Source organism: Amblyomma maculatum, chromosome 2 (genome assembly GCF_055883805.1).
Source record: "Amblyomma maculatum isolate TAMU_Amacu chromosome 2, ASM5588380v1, whole genome shotgun sequence".
NCBI lineage: Eukaryota > Metazoa > Arthropoda > Arachnida > Ixodida > Ixodidae > Amblyomma > Amblyomma maculatum.
In genome coordinates, this window is record NC_139345.1 from 65,315,959 (window position 1) to 65,338,472 (window position 22,514).

Below are 22,514 nucleotides of genomic sequence, written 5' to 3' on the forward strand. Positions count from 1 at the left end.
GTGGTCGAAATTTCTGGAGTCCTCAACTGCGGCGTCTCTCATAGCCACAGTCGCTTTGGGACGTTAAACATACAAACCAAACCAAGCAAACCGTGTACATATGATTGTGCAGATTGTTGCCACATTGTTGCTTGTTTTAGTGCTTCATGCTGCTTGCATTCCTGATTAACACCGTTTTCATATTTCAGCATCAAATCCTGGAGAGGATGAAGAATGACCGGGTGATAGTAACCGGCCCGGACGAAGACCGTCGCCGGAGAACCATCATCGTGGAAAGACGCAAGGGCTCCTTTGGATTTACACTGCAGGTAGGCCTACCTGGGTTGTGTTGAGTTTAGAGAATAGCTTTAGCGTCACAGAGTTGACAGCTTGTGGCATCGTGGTGCGTAATGCCGCAAGAAGCTTATTACTTTCGCAGTGAATATAAGAAGCTCTTCAACATTGTCAGCATCCATCACCATAGCATAAGCCTTTAAAGATTTGATGAAACAGTCGGGTAGAAAAGCTTCATAAACAAAGAGGTGTCTAAATTGCAGAGGGATTTCATTGCAGCCTAAAGCTGAATTTTACTACATGGAGTTTGGACAGCTTGTTCTAAAACCCATCACTGCTTGTCTTGAAGTTTTGCCGTCATTTGCAACACACTCTGTGCTCTATTTAGTCTTGAAAACTGGAATCACTGTGTCCACTTGTATATGTATATATACCCTATAAATTAAGGAGGCAGCATGTCTATATTTAAAGGAATTAAGAGCCAAAGCCATGCTGCATGTTGCATGAATTTATTTTTTTTTCGCACACTTTCTCAGTCCTGCACAATTATCCCTACGCCAATATTATTATAGCTGTTGCAGCCATGAAGCCATGGTCTGATGCTGTTCAGTATGCTTTTGGCATTCTAGAGGCTTTTAGAGGCTTTAGCGCACAAATTTCTTGAATTGTTCAACCAAATAGCCCTCGTGGCTGCTTTGTTTTGCTTTAGAATGGTTGACGGGCATTTCCAATGTCTTAAGCATGGGCACGGAGTAAGATAGACAGGAGTGCCGACTCCACTTTTGGGAAGGGCGAAATTTTGCTACATCGGAGGAAGCTTGGTGGCAGATCCAATAGATGGCGCTAGGATTTGTCACCGATGCTGTTGAAGCGTCCCGCCGCCGAACCACCGCTCCGGCGGTTCTGTGCTGCCTCTGCATCTGTCATATCGCCTGCATCGCCGCAGGAATATATCCCTTGAAATCGCGTTGTCTGCATCTTAAAGCTACACTGAGATGTCGTCTGTTGCCTGCTTCATCGCTGGCATATATCTTTCAGTCGCATTGTGCTTGCCTTCTTCATACAGTTCACCTGCCGCATTCCGCTGACTCCTTCCTAAATGCGAAGATCCCAATGAAGACAATGCATTTCATGTCTCTGTGTTTTCTCTGGCGTTCTGTGGATGGAAGCATTGTGAGTATTACGATACGAAAAACTGCACGGGATAAGTTCAAAGTGAAAAATCTGAAAAGAGGGCAGAATGATGTGGAGAGGATGCCAGGACAGCGCGCGCCTTTTTCTTGTTCTGTGATGATGCTCCAAGCTATTCCTGGCCACGTGCTTGAGACCACGTGCGCGAGCGCATAAATTGGCGCCACGTCTGGCTCAGTTTCGGCCACCTAGGGTTCTTGAATGTGTGCTGACGTCGCACAGCGCGCATAATCTGCGTGTTTATTAAATTCCCGCACCTCAACGTTGTACCTAGGTGCACCATCGGTTGCAGAAGGATAGTTTCACCGCGGAGCGAACAATCTGGTATGGCTGTAAATGACTGAAGGTAAGTCTTGCAACATAAGAGTGAGCAGTTTTTTTGGCCGTGTACTCAAGGCCATGTAAACACACACTGGGGCAAAAGTACTTTAATGTAGATCCATCCCTGTTTATTCCAAAAAAGAAAAAAGGAACCGGCCACTGCAGTGTGCACTGACGTTCACCTATCATACAAGAACAGTGAGTAGCTAGGACACTCTAATAGACTAATATCGTTTTGTGCACTACAAGTGCCATTTCATGTTTTGCCCTGATACTGAGCGCACAACAGCTTTGGGTTCTTGATTTTGGTGAAATACGGTGGGAATTGCGCCCTTGACTAGGTGATGCCCGTTTTTCTTCATCAAATAATACATTTCCTTTATAGCTGCTGTATAGTATTTTAGGGCAAGAAATTCATTCTTGAAATGACGCGCACACACCCTATGATTTTCATTGAATTCTCGGTCAGTCTGGGGAATGTTCCGCTTCCACAGCTCGAAAAGCTTGGAATCAAATGACAGCCAAAACAAGGGGACCTTTTCGTTTCCTTTGCCGTACCCTGAATTACAGCCAATGACAAAGCATTTCATCGCCTACCCTACCATATTAAAAAAAAATCAGTGTACAGTATGCACTCCTCTCACGTCTGCCATGCTGTGGGCCGTCCGCATACTGGTTATCTCGCTGCATGGTTTGTCATCTGCATGCCCCTGTCGACTCATTCTCAAGGGAACATGCAGATGACAAAATAAAAACTTAACTGGCGGGGCTTTATGTAAAATTTTTATCTTAAAAAAAGATACAGGTTGGCGTACGCGCAATGATGACAACAATTCCACTTGTGCGTTTTCCGGCTAGCAGACAATGGGCAAAGCTACCACTCCGTCTGCTCTTCGCCCGTTGTACACGACGCTCGCGAACTCGGGGGCATTTTGTTTCGCTACGCTGGCGAGAGGCGGCGCACCAGTTTCTCTTTATGCAAGGAGGATAGGGAGAGGAGGAAAAGCGTGACCAAGGCCGCGTCAGCGAGGAAAGGGGAGCGGAGGAAGTAAGCACAGTCCGAAGCTGAGCGCCGGACGCATGCTCGGCGTTCGTGTAGCAAGATCGGCCTACGCCGAATGCATTGCAGCACGCCAGAGTCGGCGCTCCTGTCTTATCTTACTGCATGAGTTTGGGTAATGTGAAGTGTACGAGAGAAGCCTAGGGAAATACTTGAAAGCTGTGTTGAGAAATGCAAAATGGCCTTTGTTGTGCATCTGTGTTGCTGTCGGCGGTAGAGGTCTAATCAGCTACATTGTTCCCCGCAGACATATGGCATCCACCACAAGCGAGATGGAGAAATAGAACTCATCACATATGTCGACTATGTCGAGTATGATGGGCCAGCCTTTCGTGCTGGGATGCGTCCAGGTGAGCTTGTGTTTCTACCTTGGACATGGCAGTGGAGACAGCATGCTTTGTTGTGATCTCTGGGACAGTTAGGTTGTTTTGTTTGCGAGTCGAAGTGCTGGAAGTGATGAAAGAGCATAGAAGTGATAACAAATTAAGTCGTCACTGACTGGAAATATGGCGCATTTTACTTGCACTATATTCTTCACACACTGCGGTCACATTAGAGCTTAGTAAGAATGACAGCTTTCTAGTGTGTTCATCTTTTGAGTGGTCAGGGTGAAATACTACCTCTAATTTTCCCTACATTCGTCCTGTTGTAGAACAGGTGCACTGTGGACTCTTTAAGCAGAACTTGAAGGGGATCCAAAAAGCGTTCCGCTTGTTAAAAGGTTTGGTTACGCCAAAGTACAGTATTATTTCATGATCGGAAACTTTATTTCAATTGCACCAGCCCTTGCTATCGTACGAAAGGGGCAGAGGGCACCGCTTGACTGAATATGGTGTCAGTAGGCTGCACCAGTAGACAGCTGCACCATTTGTGCCAGTTTGGTACAGATGCGATTTTATGCTCTCTACCCTGCCTGCTAAAAGGTGCGTAAACCTAACGCAATTTTTTGCTGACGGTGTTACAACTCTGCTGTTTTCATAGCAGAAGTAGAGGCTCGAAATTTTGAAGAGTTCATGAATTGCACTTAGTACAAACCGAACAAAAGTCAGTTTGAACCACATTGTGGTTTAATAAAACAAACCATTCGATCGCTCTGAATGTCCGGTTATTGCGGATTTTTGTTTATAGGCACTCTTTGCCAACTCTCTCAACGGTGTTCACTAGTTGCATCAACTCATAGGTCTCATTGCTGAGTTTGCTGTTTTATCGTGGAACCTACAGCTAGCGTGTACAGCTATGCTAACCCTTGGACATAAAAATCGCACTCCAGAACTTTGGTGTAGCACCATACAGCGCATCATAGCATTGGCTCACTGTGCTGTCCGCGAGGCAATGAGCACATTGGCAAAGAAAGGAAAGGAGTGTCAGTACTGCAATAATTTCTGATCATTGTACCATGAGAAACTCCGTCTCACACCGAGACGAGTCTTTGCGGGATAGCAGAGCTGCGGCATAAGAGCTCATCAATTTGCAATCTGTTCATGGAGACCAGCTACATCCGTCACAATTATTTTTTATATTAGAGTCCAATAACTACGCAGTGTAAGTCGCAGGGGACAAAAATACACCACAATATGCAATGCTGCATCTTGCGCTGTAGTTTCGTCCTCGCACCTTCAGTTTGCGATATCATTCTGCCTTATCGTGCAGCTGTCCTTGCACCATGACTAACAGATACACCGGGACTAGATAGCTGGCATCCCATTGACTGTGACAGGCATTTCAGACGACACTCCTCAACCGGTACTTTGCCGGAGTCGCAAGGGAGAGTGGGAGGGAGTTGACGTGCTAGTATTGTGACTCCTAGTTGCCACGATTTGTTTTCCGAGGTGCTTTGTTTTGCCGTGCCACAGTGGTTGCAGTCTTTGGTGCCATGCATCAGATTTAATACATACATACCAGGTCACTTTCTGTTCTATGCACTTTGTCACGTGAACATTTATTGAAGTTTCATATTAACTTTTCTTTTTTTTTTTCTGAACACAGTCATTCTGTTCTACTTTTTTCAGGTTATTACCCTTTCTGTCTGCCCAGCGATGCTTTCTCTTGGGAGCAAACCTAGCCCTTGCCTAGCTTCTTACCTTGGAATGTATACAGTGCGCTTCGACCATAGCAGTGTGAAGCACTAAGCAGTGTAGAGTTAAGGCGAGAGAAATTCACAGCACACAAGCACAGCAGTTTGTCAGTTCATGCCATAGTGTGTGATGTCATGTACTGACAGCGGCAACTGCAAAGTGATGGCACTTTGTTTTTACAGGCCATATTTTCAAATTATGTTGGAACACTTAGAGTTCAATTAAGCAGTCATAAGCGCAGCATTGTTATTTTTTTTGTATGGCATGAAAAAATTTCAACTCCATCAATGATTAGAAACCTTTGTTTGTTTTTTGTTTTTTTCTTGTTGCTTTTTTCACTCTGGGTACTGCATTCATGCTCTGACGTTACCCCGAAATGCAATATTACTGCTCCAAAATGATATATTTCTGCTGCATAGCTGCTCCAGAATGTGCACTTCCTGCTTTATAGTTGCTCCAGAACAAATATATCGCTTCTTCAAGAGCTCCGGTACATATCTTTGCCATCTCACCCCTTAGAAAGGCTTCCTATCTATGGATTCTTGAGCGTAGGAGCCAACATCATGGATGCATCTCTTCACTGTAGCCATGTGGACTTGCTCCCAGTTATGGGCCAAAATGTGGATAGCTGACAAGTTAACGCTGTAGCTCTTACCACTTAGTTTGTACAAAGTAGCATTCAGTGTAGTGGGCAGTGGCGTTAATGAACCTCAGTATCTTGGGCTATGCCTTGATTCATTTACAGTACAACCTCGTTAATTCGAAGTCATCGGGACCGCGAGAAATCTTCGAATTAAACGGGTTTTCGAATTAACCGAACACACCAAGAAATAAGACTTAGGCATGTAAAGAAGAAGTTCAGATTAGGTGGACATATCGCCGAGAAAGAGGAAGAGGAAGTGATTTTGAGTACCAGCTGACTGCAAGCTAGGCCACCCCCGCTCCGGTCCTGCACGCTACCAGTGCCCACTACCAGTGCCTGGATCCCCGCTTAACACTTGGTGGAGGTCGCGGGATTTCTCTTCCATTTCCTCGCCCTGGAGCTCCGCAGCCGCCGAATTCCTACCTCAATGACAGACTCCAGCACTAACACCACCGGCCCCGCTACCTCGGCCCCTTCTATTCCATGCTCCGGGGTGCTTTGCCAGCGGGACCCGCCGGTCTTCAGCGGTACCGACGACCAGGACGTCGAGGACTGGCTTTCGTCGTATGAACGCGTAAGCACCCACAATAAGTGGGATGACATCTTGAAGCTTAACAACGTGATATTCTACCGCACGCAAGTCGCAAAGCTGTGGTTCACAAATCACGAGGCTGACATTCCAACTTGGGTCTCGTTCAAATCTCGCTTTGTGGATGTTTTCGGTCGCCCTGCGGTCCGCAAGCTTCGCGCTGAACACTGTTTGCGCGAGCGGGTGCAGCAGATAGGCGAAACCTTCACAAGTTACATCGAAGACGTTTTAGATTTGTGCCATCGTGTAAATGCATCGATGACTGAAGCTCAGAAGATTCGCCACATCATGATGGGCATCCATGAAGGCGTATTCAACATCCTCATGGCCAAAGAGCCCCGCACTGTAAGTGATGTTGTCACGATGTGTCAGAGCTACGACGAACTTCGTCGCCAACGCATCGTCCCTCGACAACCTGAAGGCACGATCGCGGCTATGTCTGATGGCACTGTCAGCTCTGCACTTATCCAGGAAATCAAAGACTTCGTACGGGAAGAAGTTGCCCGGCAATTATCAGTAATTTCAAACGTTCCGCAATCCAGCTCACACCTCGCTTCGAACATACGCCAGGTTATTCAGGAACAAGTTGCCGAAGCACTTCCGCCTCCTCAACAACCACCTCTTCATGCTGCTCCACTGACAGCTCCGCTCATTCATGCCGACGCTGTCCCGACGCCCGGACCCAGTCCACTGTCTTATGCTGAGGTTACCGCAAGACCACCCCCTCCTGCGCCTTTCCCATCGTACGGTTCGCCTCGGCAGGCATTTTTCACTCAGCGTCGTGCGCCACCTATTCTACGCCCTTGGCGCACAGCTGACAATCGGCCGATTTGCTTTGCATGTGGCCTGCCTGGCCATGTTGCACGCCTATGCCGCCGTCGCTCGGCACCGTACGCTTTCGATCAGAGCCCGGTCAACTACGCGCAGCCGCCGCCCCTCTCCGTGCGCCCCCTCAGCCCTCCTCTCACTTTGACCACTTCTCGCATGACAACCGCTCAACCTATGACAACCGCTCAACCTCTCCGCGCCGTCGCTCTCCGTCGCCGATGCGCCGCCGTTCTACCTCGCCAATGCCGGAAAACCACTAAACGCAGTTCCGCAGGCAAGAACTGCACTTTTGTCGAACAGTGAAAGTCCTGCTTCGCCACCGAACAATTTAATAGAAGTTACCATTGAAAATGTTTGTACTCTTGCGCTTGTAGATACTGGTGCTGCTGTGTCGGTTATTGACGTTAGACTGTGCCGCTTGTTACGAAAAGTTGTTCTGCCGTATTCTGGGGTTTCTTTGCGCACCGCCACTGCTCAGCACATCAAACTGCTCGGTACCTGCACGGCTCGAGTCACCATTCAGGACGTTCTCTACGTCATCAGTTTTATCGTTCTTCGTGACTGCTCTCATGACATTATTTTAGGGTGGGACTTCTTGTGTCGCAATCGCGCCGTAATTTATTGTGCTCGTGCCGAAGTAGAGCTTTCTCCGCTGTGCACCGCACCGACCACCGTTAACGTTCTTGGGGAAGCCAAATGCCACGTTACGGATGCTACTGATATTCCGCCTTTATCTGCCGCTATTGTGCCTATAAACTGTGCCTCTCTTCATGACTGTACAGTGCTCTTCACCCCATCTTCCCTTTTCGTCTCACGACGCTGCCTTCCCCTCCCCTTCGCCGTCCTTAGTGTACGAAGCGGCCGCACCGAACTAGCCATTACTAATGATTCGTTCTACCCACTCACGTTGAAATGTGGCGAGTGCATTGGGCATGCCGACCCTGTTCGATCAGAAAATTTTGTTACCGTCCCGCCGCTTCTCTCCGCCTGTGCCGACACAATCTCCGACAGCATAAGTGCCCTTAGCCCACCTCGTTCCTCGTCTCCTCCATCGCCTCTTGCTGCCTTTGACAAAGCCATCGACAGTGCTCTCGCTCCAGATCAACGCGCCAAGCTCTTCGACTTGCTGAACCGATTCCGAACTTCCTTCGACATCCAGCAGCCATCCTTGGGCCGGACATCAACTGTTGCCCACCACATCTATACTGGTACGCACGCCCCGTTACGCCAACGTCCTTATCGTGTATCAGCCTCAGAGCGACGCATTATTGATGAACAAGTCGATGAGATGCTCTGCAGAGGTGTTATTAAGCCTTCTAGTAGCCCTTGGGCATCCCCGGTCGTTTTAGTCAAGAAGAAAGACGGGTCTATTCGATTCTGTGTGGACTACCGCTGACTTAATGCGATCACACGAAAGGACGTCTATCCGCTGCCACGCATAGACGACGCGCTGGACACTTTGCGTGGAGCGGAATTTTTCTCTTCAATCGATTTACGATCTGGTTACTGGCAAGTTCCAATGGCTGAAGACGATCGCCCCAAGACAGCTTTTGTCACTCCCGACGGGCTCTATGAGTTCAACGTCATGCCGTTTGGCCTGTGTAACGCGCCCGCCACCTTTGAACGCATGATGGACAATATTCTCCGCGGTTTGAAGTGGCACACATGTCTCTGCTACTTGGATGACATCGTCGTATTTTCACCCGACTTCGCGACCCACCTAACTCGCCTTGAAACTGTCTTGCAATGTCTTAGCAACGCTGGTCTGCAGCTTAATCTGAAAAGGTGCCATTTCGCCGCTCGCCAACTTACTATTTTAGGGCATTCAGTGTCCAAGGATGGCATCCTTCCTGATCCATCTAAACTCCGCGCTGTCGCTGAGTTCCCGAAGCCAACATCTATCAAGCAACTGCGCAGCTTCATAGGCTTATGCTCCTATTTTAGGCGTTTCGTTCGGACCTTCGCGACCATTATTGCTCCTCTGGCGCAACTTCTCAGCGCCCACAAAGATCTTTCTGCCTGGTCGCCGGCTTGCGATACTGCTTTTACGAAATTGCGCACGATACTTACCTCACCCCCCGTATTGCGCCATTTTGATCCGGCTGCTCCTACCGAAGTGCACACCGATGCCAGCGACGCCAGCCTCGGCGCCGTTCTTGCCCAACAAAAACCCGGTGTTGATGAATACGTTGTGGCGTACGCAAGTCGAACGCTGACCAAGGCCGAGACCAACTACTCGGTGACAGAAAAGGAATGCTTGGCAATTGTTTGGGCGCTTCAGAAATTTCGGCCATACTTGTATGGGCGCGCATTTGATGTTGTTACGGACCACCACGCTTTATGTTGGTTGTCTTCACTAAAAGACTCCACCGGCCGTCTTGCCCGCTGGTCACTTAGACTACAAGAGTATGATATCCGAGTCATCTATCGTACAGGGCGTAAGCATTCCGACGCAGACGCTTTATCTCGCTCGCCAGTGTCGCCTGACGCTCCGTTGTCCCCTGCCTCCAGCTCCGCCTTGGCTTCCTTGTCCATCGACGACATGCCATCAGAACAGCGCAAGGATCCGTGGCTTACATCACTAATCGATCTTCTAACGAACTCGTCACTTTCACCGGCTCCTCGCGCCCTTCGTCGTCAAGCGCAGCATTTCGCACTTCGTGACCGTCTTCTCTATCGACGCAACAATATGCCAGATGGCCGTAAGTGGCTCCTCGTCGTACCTCGCCACCTCCGAAGTGATATCTGCGCCTCTTACCATAACGATCCCCAGTGTGGCCATGTGGGTGTATTTAAGACTTACGAACGGTTGCGACAGCGCTTTTACTGGCGCGGTATGTATACCTTCGTCAGTAAGTATGTGCGTTCGTGCATCGATTGCCAACGTCGCAAGCCGCCTCCTCTCCATCAGCCGGCTCCACTACAGCACCTTACGTGCCCATACCGACCATTCGATCGTGTTGGCATCGATTTGTATGGACCTCTGCCGTACACACTTGCAGGAAATCGTTGGATAATCGTAGCCGTCGATCACCTCACTCGCTATGCGGAGACAGCAGCACTTCAGGATGCCACCGGACCCACTATCGCGTCCTTTCTTCATAATTTCATTCTGCGGCACGGGGCCCCCCGTGAACTTCTAAGTGATCGAGGCAAATCTTTCCTATCCGAGGTTGTCGAAGCGCTCCTATGCGAATGTCAAACCATCCATCGGACAGCCAGCGCGTACCACCCTCAAACAAACGGACTGACAGAGCGCTTCAATCGCACACTAGGTGACATGATGTCCAAGTACATCACCTCCGATCACTCCGATTGGGACAAGATTCTCCCCTTTATAACCTACGCCTACAATACCGCCGTTCAAGCAACTACCGGATTCTCGCCATTTTTTCTGCTGTACGGGCGTGAACCTTCGTCTCCACTCGACACCATCCTTCCCTACCGTCCTGATATTTCAGAGTATACATCGCTTTCAGCAGCTGCCAGGCACGCTGAAGAATGTCGCAAACTAGCTCGCTCACTCACTTCGGACGAGCAAGCCCAGAAACAAGCACACAGCGACAGCAGCCACTCTGTCCACCAATTTTCTCCCGGTGCTCACGTGTGGCTCTGGGTCTCATCGACACCACCCGGCCTGACCAGCAAGTTTATTTCCAAATACCACGGACCCTATCTAGTGCTCCAACAGACTTCTCCCGTGAATTACCTAGTTGAACCGCTAGCCCATCCACCGACCTTCGCCGCCGTGGGCGTGAGATTGTTCACGTCGACCGTTTGAAGCCTTACTACGATCCCGCATTCCTTTCATCTCCTTGAGTCGCCAGGATGGCTCCTCTTTTCTGCGGGGGCCAGATTGTAAAGAAGAAGTTCAGATTAGGTGGACATATCGCCGAGAAAGAGGAAGAGGAAGTGATTTTGAGTACCAGCTGACTGCAAGCTAGGCCACCCCCGCTCCGGTCCTGCACGCTACCAGTGCCCGCTACCAGTGCCTGGATCCCCGCTTAACAGGCAAAAAAAGTTCATTGCAGGAACGTGTTACCTTTATTCGGCATATTTTGAATTACTACTGAAAGTAATCACAGATGCTGGTTTGCCGCGTCCGGTAGTTTGCGGCTCCTAAGGTCATGCTCTCGAGTTGGTCAAATAGACGAAACATCTCTGAACTTCCACCGCAGCACTCAACAAAACTGCGCATAACGTTCAGCGATCCGATAACTTCACCAAGAGCAGGTGCTCGGGGAGGCTCGTCGGTGTCGTCGTCGCTATCGTCGCTGTCATCGCGCATGTTCGTACCAGCAGTGATCTCACTCTCCAAGTCAGAGTAGCCAGTCTGCTCTTCGCTCTCAATGTTGATATACTCGACGAAGCCGACTGCGTTGGACTCATCCTCTGCGCAGAGCGCATTGATGCGGTCGCAATACTCTGCTCCTTCTTCGTCAAGAGTAGTCAACGACAACGCTCTCGTTAGTGCTGCCGCTCTCACCACAGACGGTGAGAAAGGTTAAATTATTGCGTTCTTTAAAACGGCAAAACCATCCATTGCTGCACTTAAATTCCTCGTGCCCAAGTTGTAGAGCTAGGTCGTTGGCCTTCTCCCGCAGTAGCGTTCCATTGACGGGAAGGTGGGCAGCGTTTGCTTTCTGCAGCCAGCGAAGCAGAGCAGCTTCCACATCTTGATACATGGGAGCCCGCACTCGTGACCGCTTCGAAGAATAGGTCTTGCCATAAGCCTCTAGTATTTTTGACTTGTTGCTCAATATTGTGGACAACGTCGAGAGGGGCACGCCATGCCTTTTGGCCAACTCGGTCTTCGAACAAGCGCTCTTGCCTGCTTTCTGGATCAAGCAGAACTTCTGCTGCAGCATTAAAGTCTTGTACTTTGGCATTTCTGCACTGCTACGGTCACAAAGCTAGCACTTCTGCACAGTCCCGCCCAAAAAAACGGCACAGTAGCCGACACCTAACCACAGCACACAACACAAAGAAATGGCGCAGGCGAGACCGGCGCGGCGGTGGTGGTGGCGTACTTGCAGCGTCGGAGGCACGGGGGAAGAGTGGGCGAAGCACACCAAGGGATGGAGTGGGGGCGAGGTCACGTGATAAAAACCGGTATGCCCGCCGTGTTGCAGTGAAGCACGTCTTCTCCTCTGCAGGCGCGTGTTTCGGCGGTGCGCGAGGCGCACTGTGGACTGATTTTTGTGCAGAGAGTGCTCCGGCTGGGGCGCTTCGCCTATAAATCATCACCATTACTATGTGGCTTTGCCTCGCGGCTCCGTAGGGCCGTCGTTTCGCCGGGTTTGCGGCGAAACATGGATCAGGCATTGCCGCATAGCAGTCCAAATTTTCGAATTAACCGGGCTGGCGCAGGCCGCCTGTTCGAATTATCCGGCCAAATTTACATTGGAAGATACGGGACCGCAGAAAACCTTCGAATTATCCGGGATTTCGAATTAACCGAGTTCGAATTATCGAGGTTGTACTGTATTATGTAACAGCTGTTGCACTGACTGGTAAGAATCCGACTGATGGACTTCAGTCCTACCTGGTCATGAGCAGAACGTCCACAATGAAGACAACACTTCTGCCATGCCTGATAAACCTTGTACCTTCCTCCTGCAGCTAATTGATATTTTAAAAAATGCAATGCAGTGAAATCTCGATGCAACAAACTTCGCTGGAGACCCGTGAATCGTTCGTTATACTGAAATACTTTAGTAATGAAATAGTCAAAAATAAAAGGCAACAAATGCGCCATTCAATGAAAATGTCTTACCTTTAAAAAGGGCTCTCACGCAGGCCAGACAGTCATCAAATAGCTACACAACAAATACTTTTTCGACTTTATTTAAAGAAATCAGTCATTTTTTTTTGGTGAATGTGACACATGCTTCCCGAATCCCAGCACAAAAGATTCCACTTTCCTATGCGCAGCATCAGGCATTTCGTCACGTGTGGTAAAAGCGCGAAGCTTGCTGATCGACGTCAAAACATCGGAAGAAGACACAGCTTCATCCGCAAGATCTTTGAGCAGCGATTCTGCGTCGTCATCCTGGTCATACCACAATCTTTTGCTCGCACGCTGCTGACGATGTCTTCATCGGTGACCTCTGCTGACGTTTAAGTTTCGCTGTCGCACTCTTTGTAGTTGTAGTCGGCAAACGTTACTGACGGGTCTATGGACATTTTCTCGCCCACTTCATTTCACAAGGCACCACTGTCATCTAGTATGTCATCGCTGACATCAATTTCTTCTGTGCGAAGCAGCGTATTTGTGCCCTCACAGCAGTCTTCCTGTGCGGATTTAACAAGGCCTGCTTTCCGCCAGCAGTTCTTGATGGTAGACTCCTTGACGTTTCACCATGCTCCAGTGAGCATTTCTGCGGCTTGGCGGATGTCAACTGTAGTGGGAAGCCCGAGGCGGATGTGCCAGCGTCCAGTTCATGGAGAATTTCCACCTTCTCCTTCAGCAAAAACTGTCATCGCTTGGTTTTTACACGCGAACTGGTGAAACTCATGGTCACTCACTTTGACTTAGCACCATACAAAACACTGTGTCTTCGAGAGGCTCGAACAAATAAAAAACGAGGTAGCTTACGAGGCCTCGTCCACAGCACTACCGACTCAGCCGCCACCTTTGCTTGCAAACAACAGAAAAAAAAATGGCGGAAGTCTGGTAATTGGGTGCAACTTCCAGCATGGTAGGGTGATGATGATAGTAAAAGCTGCAGCGAACTCAATGTAATTTCCAAACATTAATTTAAAAAAAAAATCGTAGTAACTACTTATTTCTGCAGAGGAAAAAATAAGTTATGTACGTTAATCTGAAATATTGGGTATTCTGAAATTCGTAGTAGTGAAATATTTTTCCAAGTATAGGCATTTTAGCGGAAATTTTTTAAATGTTTCGAAATCTGAAAAATTCGTTACTGTGACGTTCATAGTAATGATATTTCCCTGTAATCATCCATGCTCTTCCATTAGAATGATATGTCACAGGAAGGTCACAAATGCTCTTGAAGCAATGTGAGTGCTTCGACTTCTCTGCTGATAGCAGCTTTGACTTTTCATCCCTTGCTTTGCGCCCAGCATTACTCCCGTGTTTTTGACCTGTCTTTGGAGGCAGGAGGCCTTGGAGGAAGTGCCTCTTAAAAAATGCCCATATTGTTGAGTTTGAAAGACATTTCATGGCTCTCTGTAAGATCTCGTGCAGCCACTCCTTTTTCCAGTTGATGCAAATGTTTATGTTGACTGCTGAACTTTCACATCTGATAACCTTGGATGAAAAGGCCATGTACTTCTTAAATGTGTGTAGCTGTCTGTCGTCGACGGTGAAATTTTTCAGCCCCCCGTCTTTAAGGCTACCTCCCATAACTTCTATTCTAAACACTCTCTGCTTACCAGAGAACTGGATCTCTGCTCGCTTTGAAATCTTAGAAAAAGAGTGATCTCTAATTATTCGTATGGGTTGTCCTCACGTGTATTTGACTTGAACCCCATTTTGGACAGCATCTTGAGTGGCGTCATCTTTCTATATAACCTGTATTGACTTTGTGAAAAGGGAAGTAAGCAGGGTGCTGGCCGCAGACACTGCAGCATATCTCTTGGATGCCTGCATGGCAGCCAGTGGAAATCAAAGGGATGGCACAAAGAGGTGGCCAGCAAGAGTATGGTAGTAAATGATAAAGCAGGAGATAAAAGCAGAAATCACTTAGTGTGCATACAAGTAAGCACACATTCAAACAGGAGAAGGAGCAGAAAAAAAAAATTTGTTTTCAAATAAGCTGCAATTTAGCAACTGACCTGTCAGTCAAGAACTTCAGAAGCCACAGTTTCAACACTTTGCTTCTTGTACCTTGCAACGGAAAAATGCAGGTTAGCCAAGGAGCAGATGTCAAATGTGTTGCCAGAGGTTCATTGTGATCTACAAAGTGGGATGGTCGTTTGCCGGTTGATAGTGGAGCATCTGCTTCTGCTCCATGATTTTTGCCTGGCACGTGCAGGAGACGTGATTCTATCAATAAATGGACACGACATGGAGCATGTGGACCACAAAAGTCTCGTGCGTTTCATCCAAGGCTGTGCTTCTACCATGCGCATGGTGGTGCTCTTTGAAGACTGCGTCCACAAGGTGGAACTGCATATTCGATACCTGCGTCTCCAGGTACAGTGCAACACTGATAGTGAATGGAACCTTCGTGTCATGTCTGCTGCCTCTCGACCTGTTTCTAATACTGTCGTATGTCAGAAAGATGCGGTCATAGTTTACCTCTACAGACCAGGAAGTTCTTCATTCTGCACTCTGTGCCAACATTGTTTATTTTTGTGCAACTGAGGCATGCTCTGTGGTAAAGAAAATTTTGGTTAGGGCACTACAGCCTAATGTATCATAGAATGTGTTTGTACTAATGTAGAAAGCTAGGCCGGTTAGTGCAATGCATTTGGAGTAAATCATCAGAAATTGATGGACACACAAGTTTAGGGAAGTCATGGAATGGCTTCAGTAGTTGTCCCGTGCCCTAATCTCATTTTATCCTTAGTCTTTTTTAAAAATGCGCTCCTTGTAATGGAACTTTAACACCTCCATGGAGCATTTTGTCACATTGGTCAAAGGCCCATTGGGCAGTTGTAGCTTTTTCAATAAAGTGTCCCAAAAATTATTCTATTGTTAGGGAGCCAGGCTTGGGCATGACAGCTCCGTGATGTTCCGAAATTTATAATCATGGTAAATGGAATCTAGGACTGAATGAAAATACAGCAGAACTCTTGGTTGCATACAGTCACCAACATATTTTCACTTTAGGCACTTTATGTTGAACAATATTGCAGTGTACTGTGTTCATCAGTCACTATGCTATGTTTGCTAACACCATTAACCTTTATGCCCTCGCTCTGCTCTGTAACAGGTTTTATCTGTCAGGAGCTGTCAAAAAATAGTCTGAGGATTGCAACATGCATAATAGAGTTATATCAAGATTTATATGAAACAGTATGTTATGATGATGATGATGATGATACGAAAGCATAGCTTTCAGCATGCTTGTGTAACGTGTTAGTGCTGTACTCTGGAGGAAGACCAATTGAGTATTGCAGCTGGTGCCCTGCTCAGTTCGTAGATATATTTGTGTTCAGAATTCAGCATTGAACAGGTTATCAGCTTCTCTGGCTCATTTTTTCTAGGTTTTAAAATCTGCAGCTGCTTACTGTTTCTTCACTCCTTCACTCACTATGCATAGCTTGCGTTGTGTATAAAAAGGTCCGGGTAAGGCCTTAGTAACACGTGTAATACAAGTAAAAACTACTCAGATGCATTAAATGGGTGCACAATCAATATTTTTGAGCATTATTTCTTCAAATCTGTATTTACAAGGCGCTTTGGTGTCGTTCAATCACTACAGTTTTATTCTTGTTTTCCCAGTTAACTGCTTCTAGCTATACACAGTTAACACTCAATAGGAAGGTGTCTGAATTAAAGGGAGGCTTTTAATAGAGTCAAGGGTGGGACAGCTATGACAATTGTGACATTTTCATACAAACTAAATTTTCTGCACTATGCTGCTCTCAAAGCATTGTTTTGCTTGAAATTGCGCCAAGCTAATGCTGAGCCAGCCTTCTGTACCATGCCTCATTCAGTTAGACCTGAATTGTGCATCTCTTGCCGTAGTTTCGTTTTTGCACCTTCGATTTGTTACAGCACATGACCGCATCACACTACTTCCACTGTGACTGATACGCATGGGCTAAGCAGTTTGTATCATTGAGATCAATGCATCAAGACAGTGTTCCAAAGGCTTCACAAAAAGCATGTAAAGGGCAGTCACAAAGGCATTGTAGCCCAAGGGACTGCTCCGTTTTTGCCAAAATGCCTTATTCTATTCTGCCAGCATTGTGGCGTGCCATTAGCGCAGTGTTTCTTCAACACAAAGTGATGGCAAGGTTTTATGAGGAGTGAGAGTGAGGTCATACCCCACCCTCCGTGCCCTTGCAAGAAATTTTACATTTCTTCAGTTAAAGCAAATTCGCGTGTGTATATGGTCTAAATGGGGGATCTCCCCGCCCCTCCAACCCCTCCAAGATCACCCCATAAATACACAACTGATTGGTGGCATGTTTTATTGCGAAAGCAATACTACGCCTGGTCTAACCGCTCGTCACTGTGTGCAATTTTCATGGAAGAAGAGGAACCCTCTGTCATCCGCAGCTGATGCTTTCGCTCAATATTCGGTTCAGCAGCATTGAACCCTTCTAATTTTTTTCGAATATGCACTGGCCAGATTTTCTTTAAGAGAGAGTTAACTGCTGAGCTAGTTGGTTGTCATACATAATTACAGGGTAAGTGCGACACAGACACACACAAGGAAGGCTTGCATCAATTGTGTACCACGGTTCCGAGACATAAGGATTCTTTGCAAACACAGGCATCAGACGGCTCGTGAAACTCTAGAAGCCTTTTAAATAAAAATAAGCAGGTTCGAATTGTATCAGTGACACGTCTTTTTCCTTTATGACGCTGAGCAAACATTTTTGTCACGCCTGCTTTGAAAAGATTGATCCCTTGTCTTTGATACCTTGTACTCGTGCACATTAGCCAAGAAGGCTGTATATCATATTTACTCTAATAATGCTCGCACTTTTTTCGCAGAAAATTGATGCTAAGTTGGGGGGTGCGATAATTATGCAGGGAAAATTTTCGAGCAAATGCTTTGGAGTGCTAAAAGCAAATTTAAATAGGTGCGAATCGGGATCCTTAGGTCAGCTATTGTAAATATAACCGAAACATTACTTTCAAGCAGAACTTGCCCTTGTTATTGCCAAAAGCACAAACTGCTAAAGCACTATATTTACCGCACGCAGCCTCATCATTACTTCCCGTGTTCCATGGTATAATGCTCACAGCAGACCGTACGGTTTTACTCTCGATTAGAGACCTGATCAGAGTCCGTATCGACGGTGAAATCGCTGTCTCCAGTAGCACACTACACAGAACTCGTTGATGCCGAAGTGCCTGCTGGCAGCGCAGTTGCTATGCTGTAGCCCATATTCGAAAGCTTTCAGCTTAAGAGCAGCTGTATAACTTGCGTACCGCCCCACCGCGATGCGGCACCAAGAACACGGTAGACAGTGGAACAAAGCAAGTAGCACGGACGGAACGGAGGAACAATGACAACGAGACGCGGAGACATCTCGCAAAATGGCAACGACTGTGAGCATCGTGGAGGTAAAAAAAGAAAAAAGGGAAAAGACGAGCATAACCGATGATGATCTACCCGAGCACGCTATCGCCGCTTGCGTAGCGCGTGCACACAACGAGGCCAGCTAGGTTCAGTAGTGCTCCAAAGATGGCGCTTGTTACTACTAGCAGACGACTCTCACGGTGGTAATATTGGTGGTGCGATGATTATGCGAGGGAAAAAAAAATCCGATTTTTCACACCCAGTGTTGGGGGTGCGAGCATTATGCGAGTAAATACCTTATGTGAGTTACTTTCCTTTGATTAAACAGTTGGAGGTAAGTGCCCGTGGTGTCCTCTTTCTTGTGTGTGTCTGTGTTGTGCTGAATACCCTGTAATTGGGCCAGATTTTCTTTTTGTATATCTGAACATCATCACTTAAGCCATTCAAGATAAACGATGTTTGGCATGGTAACATCATCCTCAGTGGTATGTCCGGACATTATTATTCACATTAATGGTTACCTGTTTTCACTCAGAGTTGCTCCAAAGTGCTTGCATTACTACTCTGCAACGCATATTTTTCTGCACTAAGAGGTGCCGCAGAACCTACCTTGGCTGCAACATAGACTGCACTGAAATGACAGCTCTGATGAACCAGAAGTTTGTATTAGTAAGACTCTTGTATTTCCTCAGTCAGCCAGTGCTCAACTTTGTTTTCATCCTCTGGCTCTCTTAGTTTTGTCCTTCCTCTCCCACAATATGTGTCCAATTCATTGACCTTCAGTGTTGAACTGATTGTGCACTATCTCATCATGCAGCGGGTCCTCCAGGATAAGATCACTGAGCTCAAGGATCTCTGTGAGAAAGAGCGGCAGCTGCTGGACAGCTGGCGCGAGAGGGGCATACACGTGCCCGCTGCTGCAACCTGCAATGGCACGCAGCAGCCAAGGGATGGTGGCAGCCAGCCTGGTCCCCATTCAGCCTGGCAGCGCGAAGACGATGCTCTCACCTCAGCCACGCGCATCCTGTCCTCATCTCTATGGAACAGGCACAGCTTCAAGATCTCCTCCATGCGTTCTGACCGCAGCTTCAATCAGCTGGCACCCACGGTTGTGGAAGGGTGAGGAAGTGCTTACACTGTTACATTACTTTGTGTTCTTTCGCTTTTATGTAAGGCAGCAGCTAATGACCAGAGATGAGAGAATACAGTCGCCAACCGATTTTTCGGACTCCGGTAACTCGGACTTATATGATACTTCAGACTTACTTCATCCAGGAACCGCCACATCCATGAACCGCCACACGCTCCATAGGAACATGTCCATATTCATGACTGATGTTTCGGACTCTCTGCAGTCCAAAAGTTAGATTTTTTAGACTAAAATTGGCACCAGCAATACTGTGAAGATAGTGTTTTGGCATGACATAGTTGTGAGCGGGCATCATTATCACAAACACTTGGTTTTGCGTGGCCGTGAAATGCGCCAGCTTGGATTTATGTAGAACAGACTAGCAGCTCTTTGTTCGTTGCCATTTGAGGCAATGGCAGTAATAGTACGCTCTTCGTTGCCATCGCAGTGGCCTTCAAAGAACATGCATTCAGACTAAAAATGGAGCGTGAGTGCCATCTGCCGTGGCTTCAACTCCGACGCCGCCACCCTTTGGGAAACGCATGGGGGACATGCATTCACTGAAGCTCTCATACCGCTCGCTTTTTTCCCATCTTGCGCTGTTCGCTACAGTCATTAACCATAAGAACTGAATGTTATGAAGCATGTGCGTTCGTTTGGGACATGTGCATGATCTGCACCTGCATCACAGCCATGAAGGGCATGGGCATGACAAAAGCATCACTGGCTGAGATAATCTAACTGATGAATATAGTGATTGTAGCTTAGCACTGTCCACTTCAGCAGGGCACAACTGCATATGCAGTAACTGCCTTGAGCATGTTGTATGCTTCCTGGTTGCACGCGCTGACGTTTGCCATGTCGGCACCAATAAGTGCGCGCACATTGGCGGCCATGTCCGCTGTATCGGATCACGCTAGTGAGTACGCACGGGCGGTGCAAGGAAGCAGATCACAGTAGCGAACTGCGCTGTGCTATAGCTTCCTACCATCGACATATAAACAGAACATGGGGAGCTGCGAAGTTTGGGATTTTTAAAGCTGATTTTTCGCAGGAAAGTCATTCTTTATCTTTTTTTTTTTTTTATATATCTATTTTAGGTGTGCCTCTAGATGTGGCTATGCTAAATGTTTCCACATATACATTTGAATAAAATAGCCTTTCAGAGAAAGGACAATTGCTAGTAGAGCATTTATTGTACTAAGCACTAAGTGAGCAGAAGACTGAGAGCATGAAACAAGCTCAAACTGCGCTATCCTATTTGAAAATAGCATTTGTAAATTGTAAAATGGTTTATAAGAACGGAAAAGCACAGTGACTGTCACACTTCTCAGGGGACTCCTGAACTGCACTGTAAGGCAAAAAGATCTTGGTGATGTATTGGAGGGCTAATCTGTATTGTGCGCTGGCAATGCACAGCACACGGACTCCTTTGCATTTCGCCTCCATCAAAATGCAGTCAGGTTCAAACCTGGGCACACCTGTTCAGTTGCATACATGGGTTGGAGCCCGGCCGCGGTGGCCTAGTTTTTGTTTTTCAACTTACTGTATCCCACAATAGTTGCTAATTTGCGTGCTTTTTTCTGAATTTTAATTTTCTGCTTTGCTTGGAGTGCAAAGCTGCCCAAGCAGGTAGCTGGTGCGTCTCTCCCTTTTATCTTCGTGCCTTCTATATTGTTACTGTTATTACTGCTACTAGCAGGCAAACCACACACGTTTCCAAGCGCAGCAGGCAATGTGCATAGTGCCTACGTCTAGCCACCTCTTTGTTGCAATAAATCGTGTTGCAATGGCTCGTGTTCTTACTATCGTGACGCTGCAGAATTTTCGACTCCCAAGTCAATGGGTGGGTGGTTTAATTCTGTGAGAGGCAATGCACTGCACGTGACAATGCACAATACTCGGATCTCTTGCCCTGCCTTAAAAGGCAGGAAGGTAGGTTCACCCCAAGAATGCACTCTCCCACAAGGTGACTTCTTTGCATATTTGCATGAAGGGGCATAGAAACCATCTTAGTGCTTTCTGCATGTGAGCATTTTATTTATTTGAACACAGTGCTGTCAAATTTCTTGTCCAGAAAATCTGGCATAGTCATTGTCAACAGCGACATGGCCAAGCATTGATCGATCGTTTGCTTGCCACGTGACCTGGCCAAGCTGGATGGAACTACCAGCTAAGAGATGGGAGGGTGAGAGTGGAATCAAAGCCTTTAGGTCCCTTGGTCAGGCAAACCACCCCCAGGCCACACAGGCATGTTAGTACGGCTTGCTTAAAGTGGGGCTGTATGTCTAAGCCAGGTGGTCTTAGCCTTAACATCAAAGCACACAAGGCTACAACAGATCATCTAAAGCAGTTTTTTTTTTTTTTTTTTACACTGAGTTCTATGGGGAACCAGTCAAGTAGACTTGCATTGCTCATATCTGAAAATTCATCTTACCTGTTGTATTCGTTGTCTGTGTTACAGTGTTGACCAGTCACAGTAGGGAACTAAATGGATTCCATGGTGTTTCTGGGCCTCTTTATGGTGTTCTACCTCTCCATCTTTCAATAAATACCAGAGGCATCAAAATTCTCGAGCTTGCAATTTTGTCTAGTTAACGAGAAAAGCTTTAACAGAGGACTGTTGTTTGTTGCAGAGGAATTTTTAAGTTGCAGTTGCAGACTGAAGTTGTAGGAGGCTATGAAGAACCATGGGTTGATGTACCGTGAAAGTCCTCAGGGTACATCAAACTACAATTTTTTTTTTGTTCTGGGGCTTAGCTTAGTGCATATGTAGTGTGCCTGTTCTTTTGTAGGTTGCAATCACGTACAGGGTTAATTTTTTATGAAGTACCTTCATTTGTTCCATCATCTTTTGAGCATCTAGCAGAAATAGACACAGCCTGAAATTGGTTGACCTGTTATTAAGGTGGAAAATGTGGTTGAAAAAGGATTGGTGAAGGTTGCCAGATATGTGCCAGCACCATGATAATACGAAAGGGTGCTAAATATATCGGCAACAAAATTCATGGGGCACGAAAAAAAATTTTCTTTATCGCGGAACTTCATTGTCACGAAAATTTGATGTGAAACACAAAAAGGATTGCCCAAGCGGCAGCAAATACTTTTAATGTCAAAAATCGGTTATCTTGGCCTGCTTGCGCTTCACGGCGAGCCACGCCGCCACTCAGTCAGCAAACTCATTGCAACATCGTCATCATGGGTAACAACAAAACTCCTGATGACATCGAA

The 22,514-nt window shown here is 47.0% G+C and overlaps 1 protein-coding gene across 1 annotated transcript in view; it reads left to right on the top strand.

Annotated features, from left to right (window-relative positions):
- Window positions 1-22,514, top strand: part of LOC146198850 (uncharacterized) — a 37,651-nt gene that overhangs the window by 11,408 nt on the left and 3,729 nt on the right. The window contains exons 2-5 of the mRNA XM_084594332.1: window positions 189-308; window positions 3,093-3,195; window positions 14,984-15,144; window positions 18,972-19,273. Coding sequence (XP_084450458.1) covers window positions 189-308; window positions 3,093-3,195; window positions 14,984-15,144; window positions 18,972-19,273 — 686 coding nt within the window. The remainder of the gene's footprint in view (window positions 1-188; window positions 309-3,092; window positions 3,196-14,983; window positions 15,145-18,971; window positions 19,274-22,514) is intronic.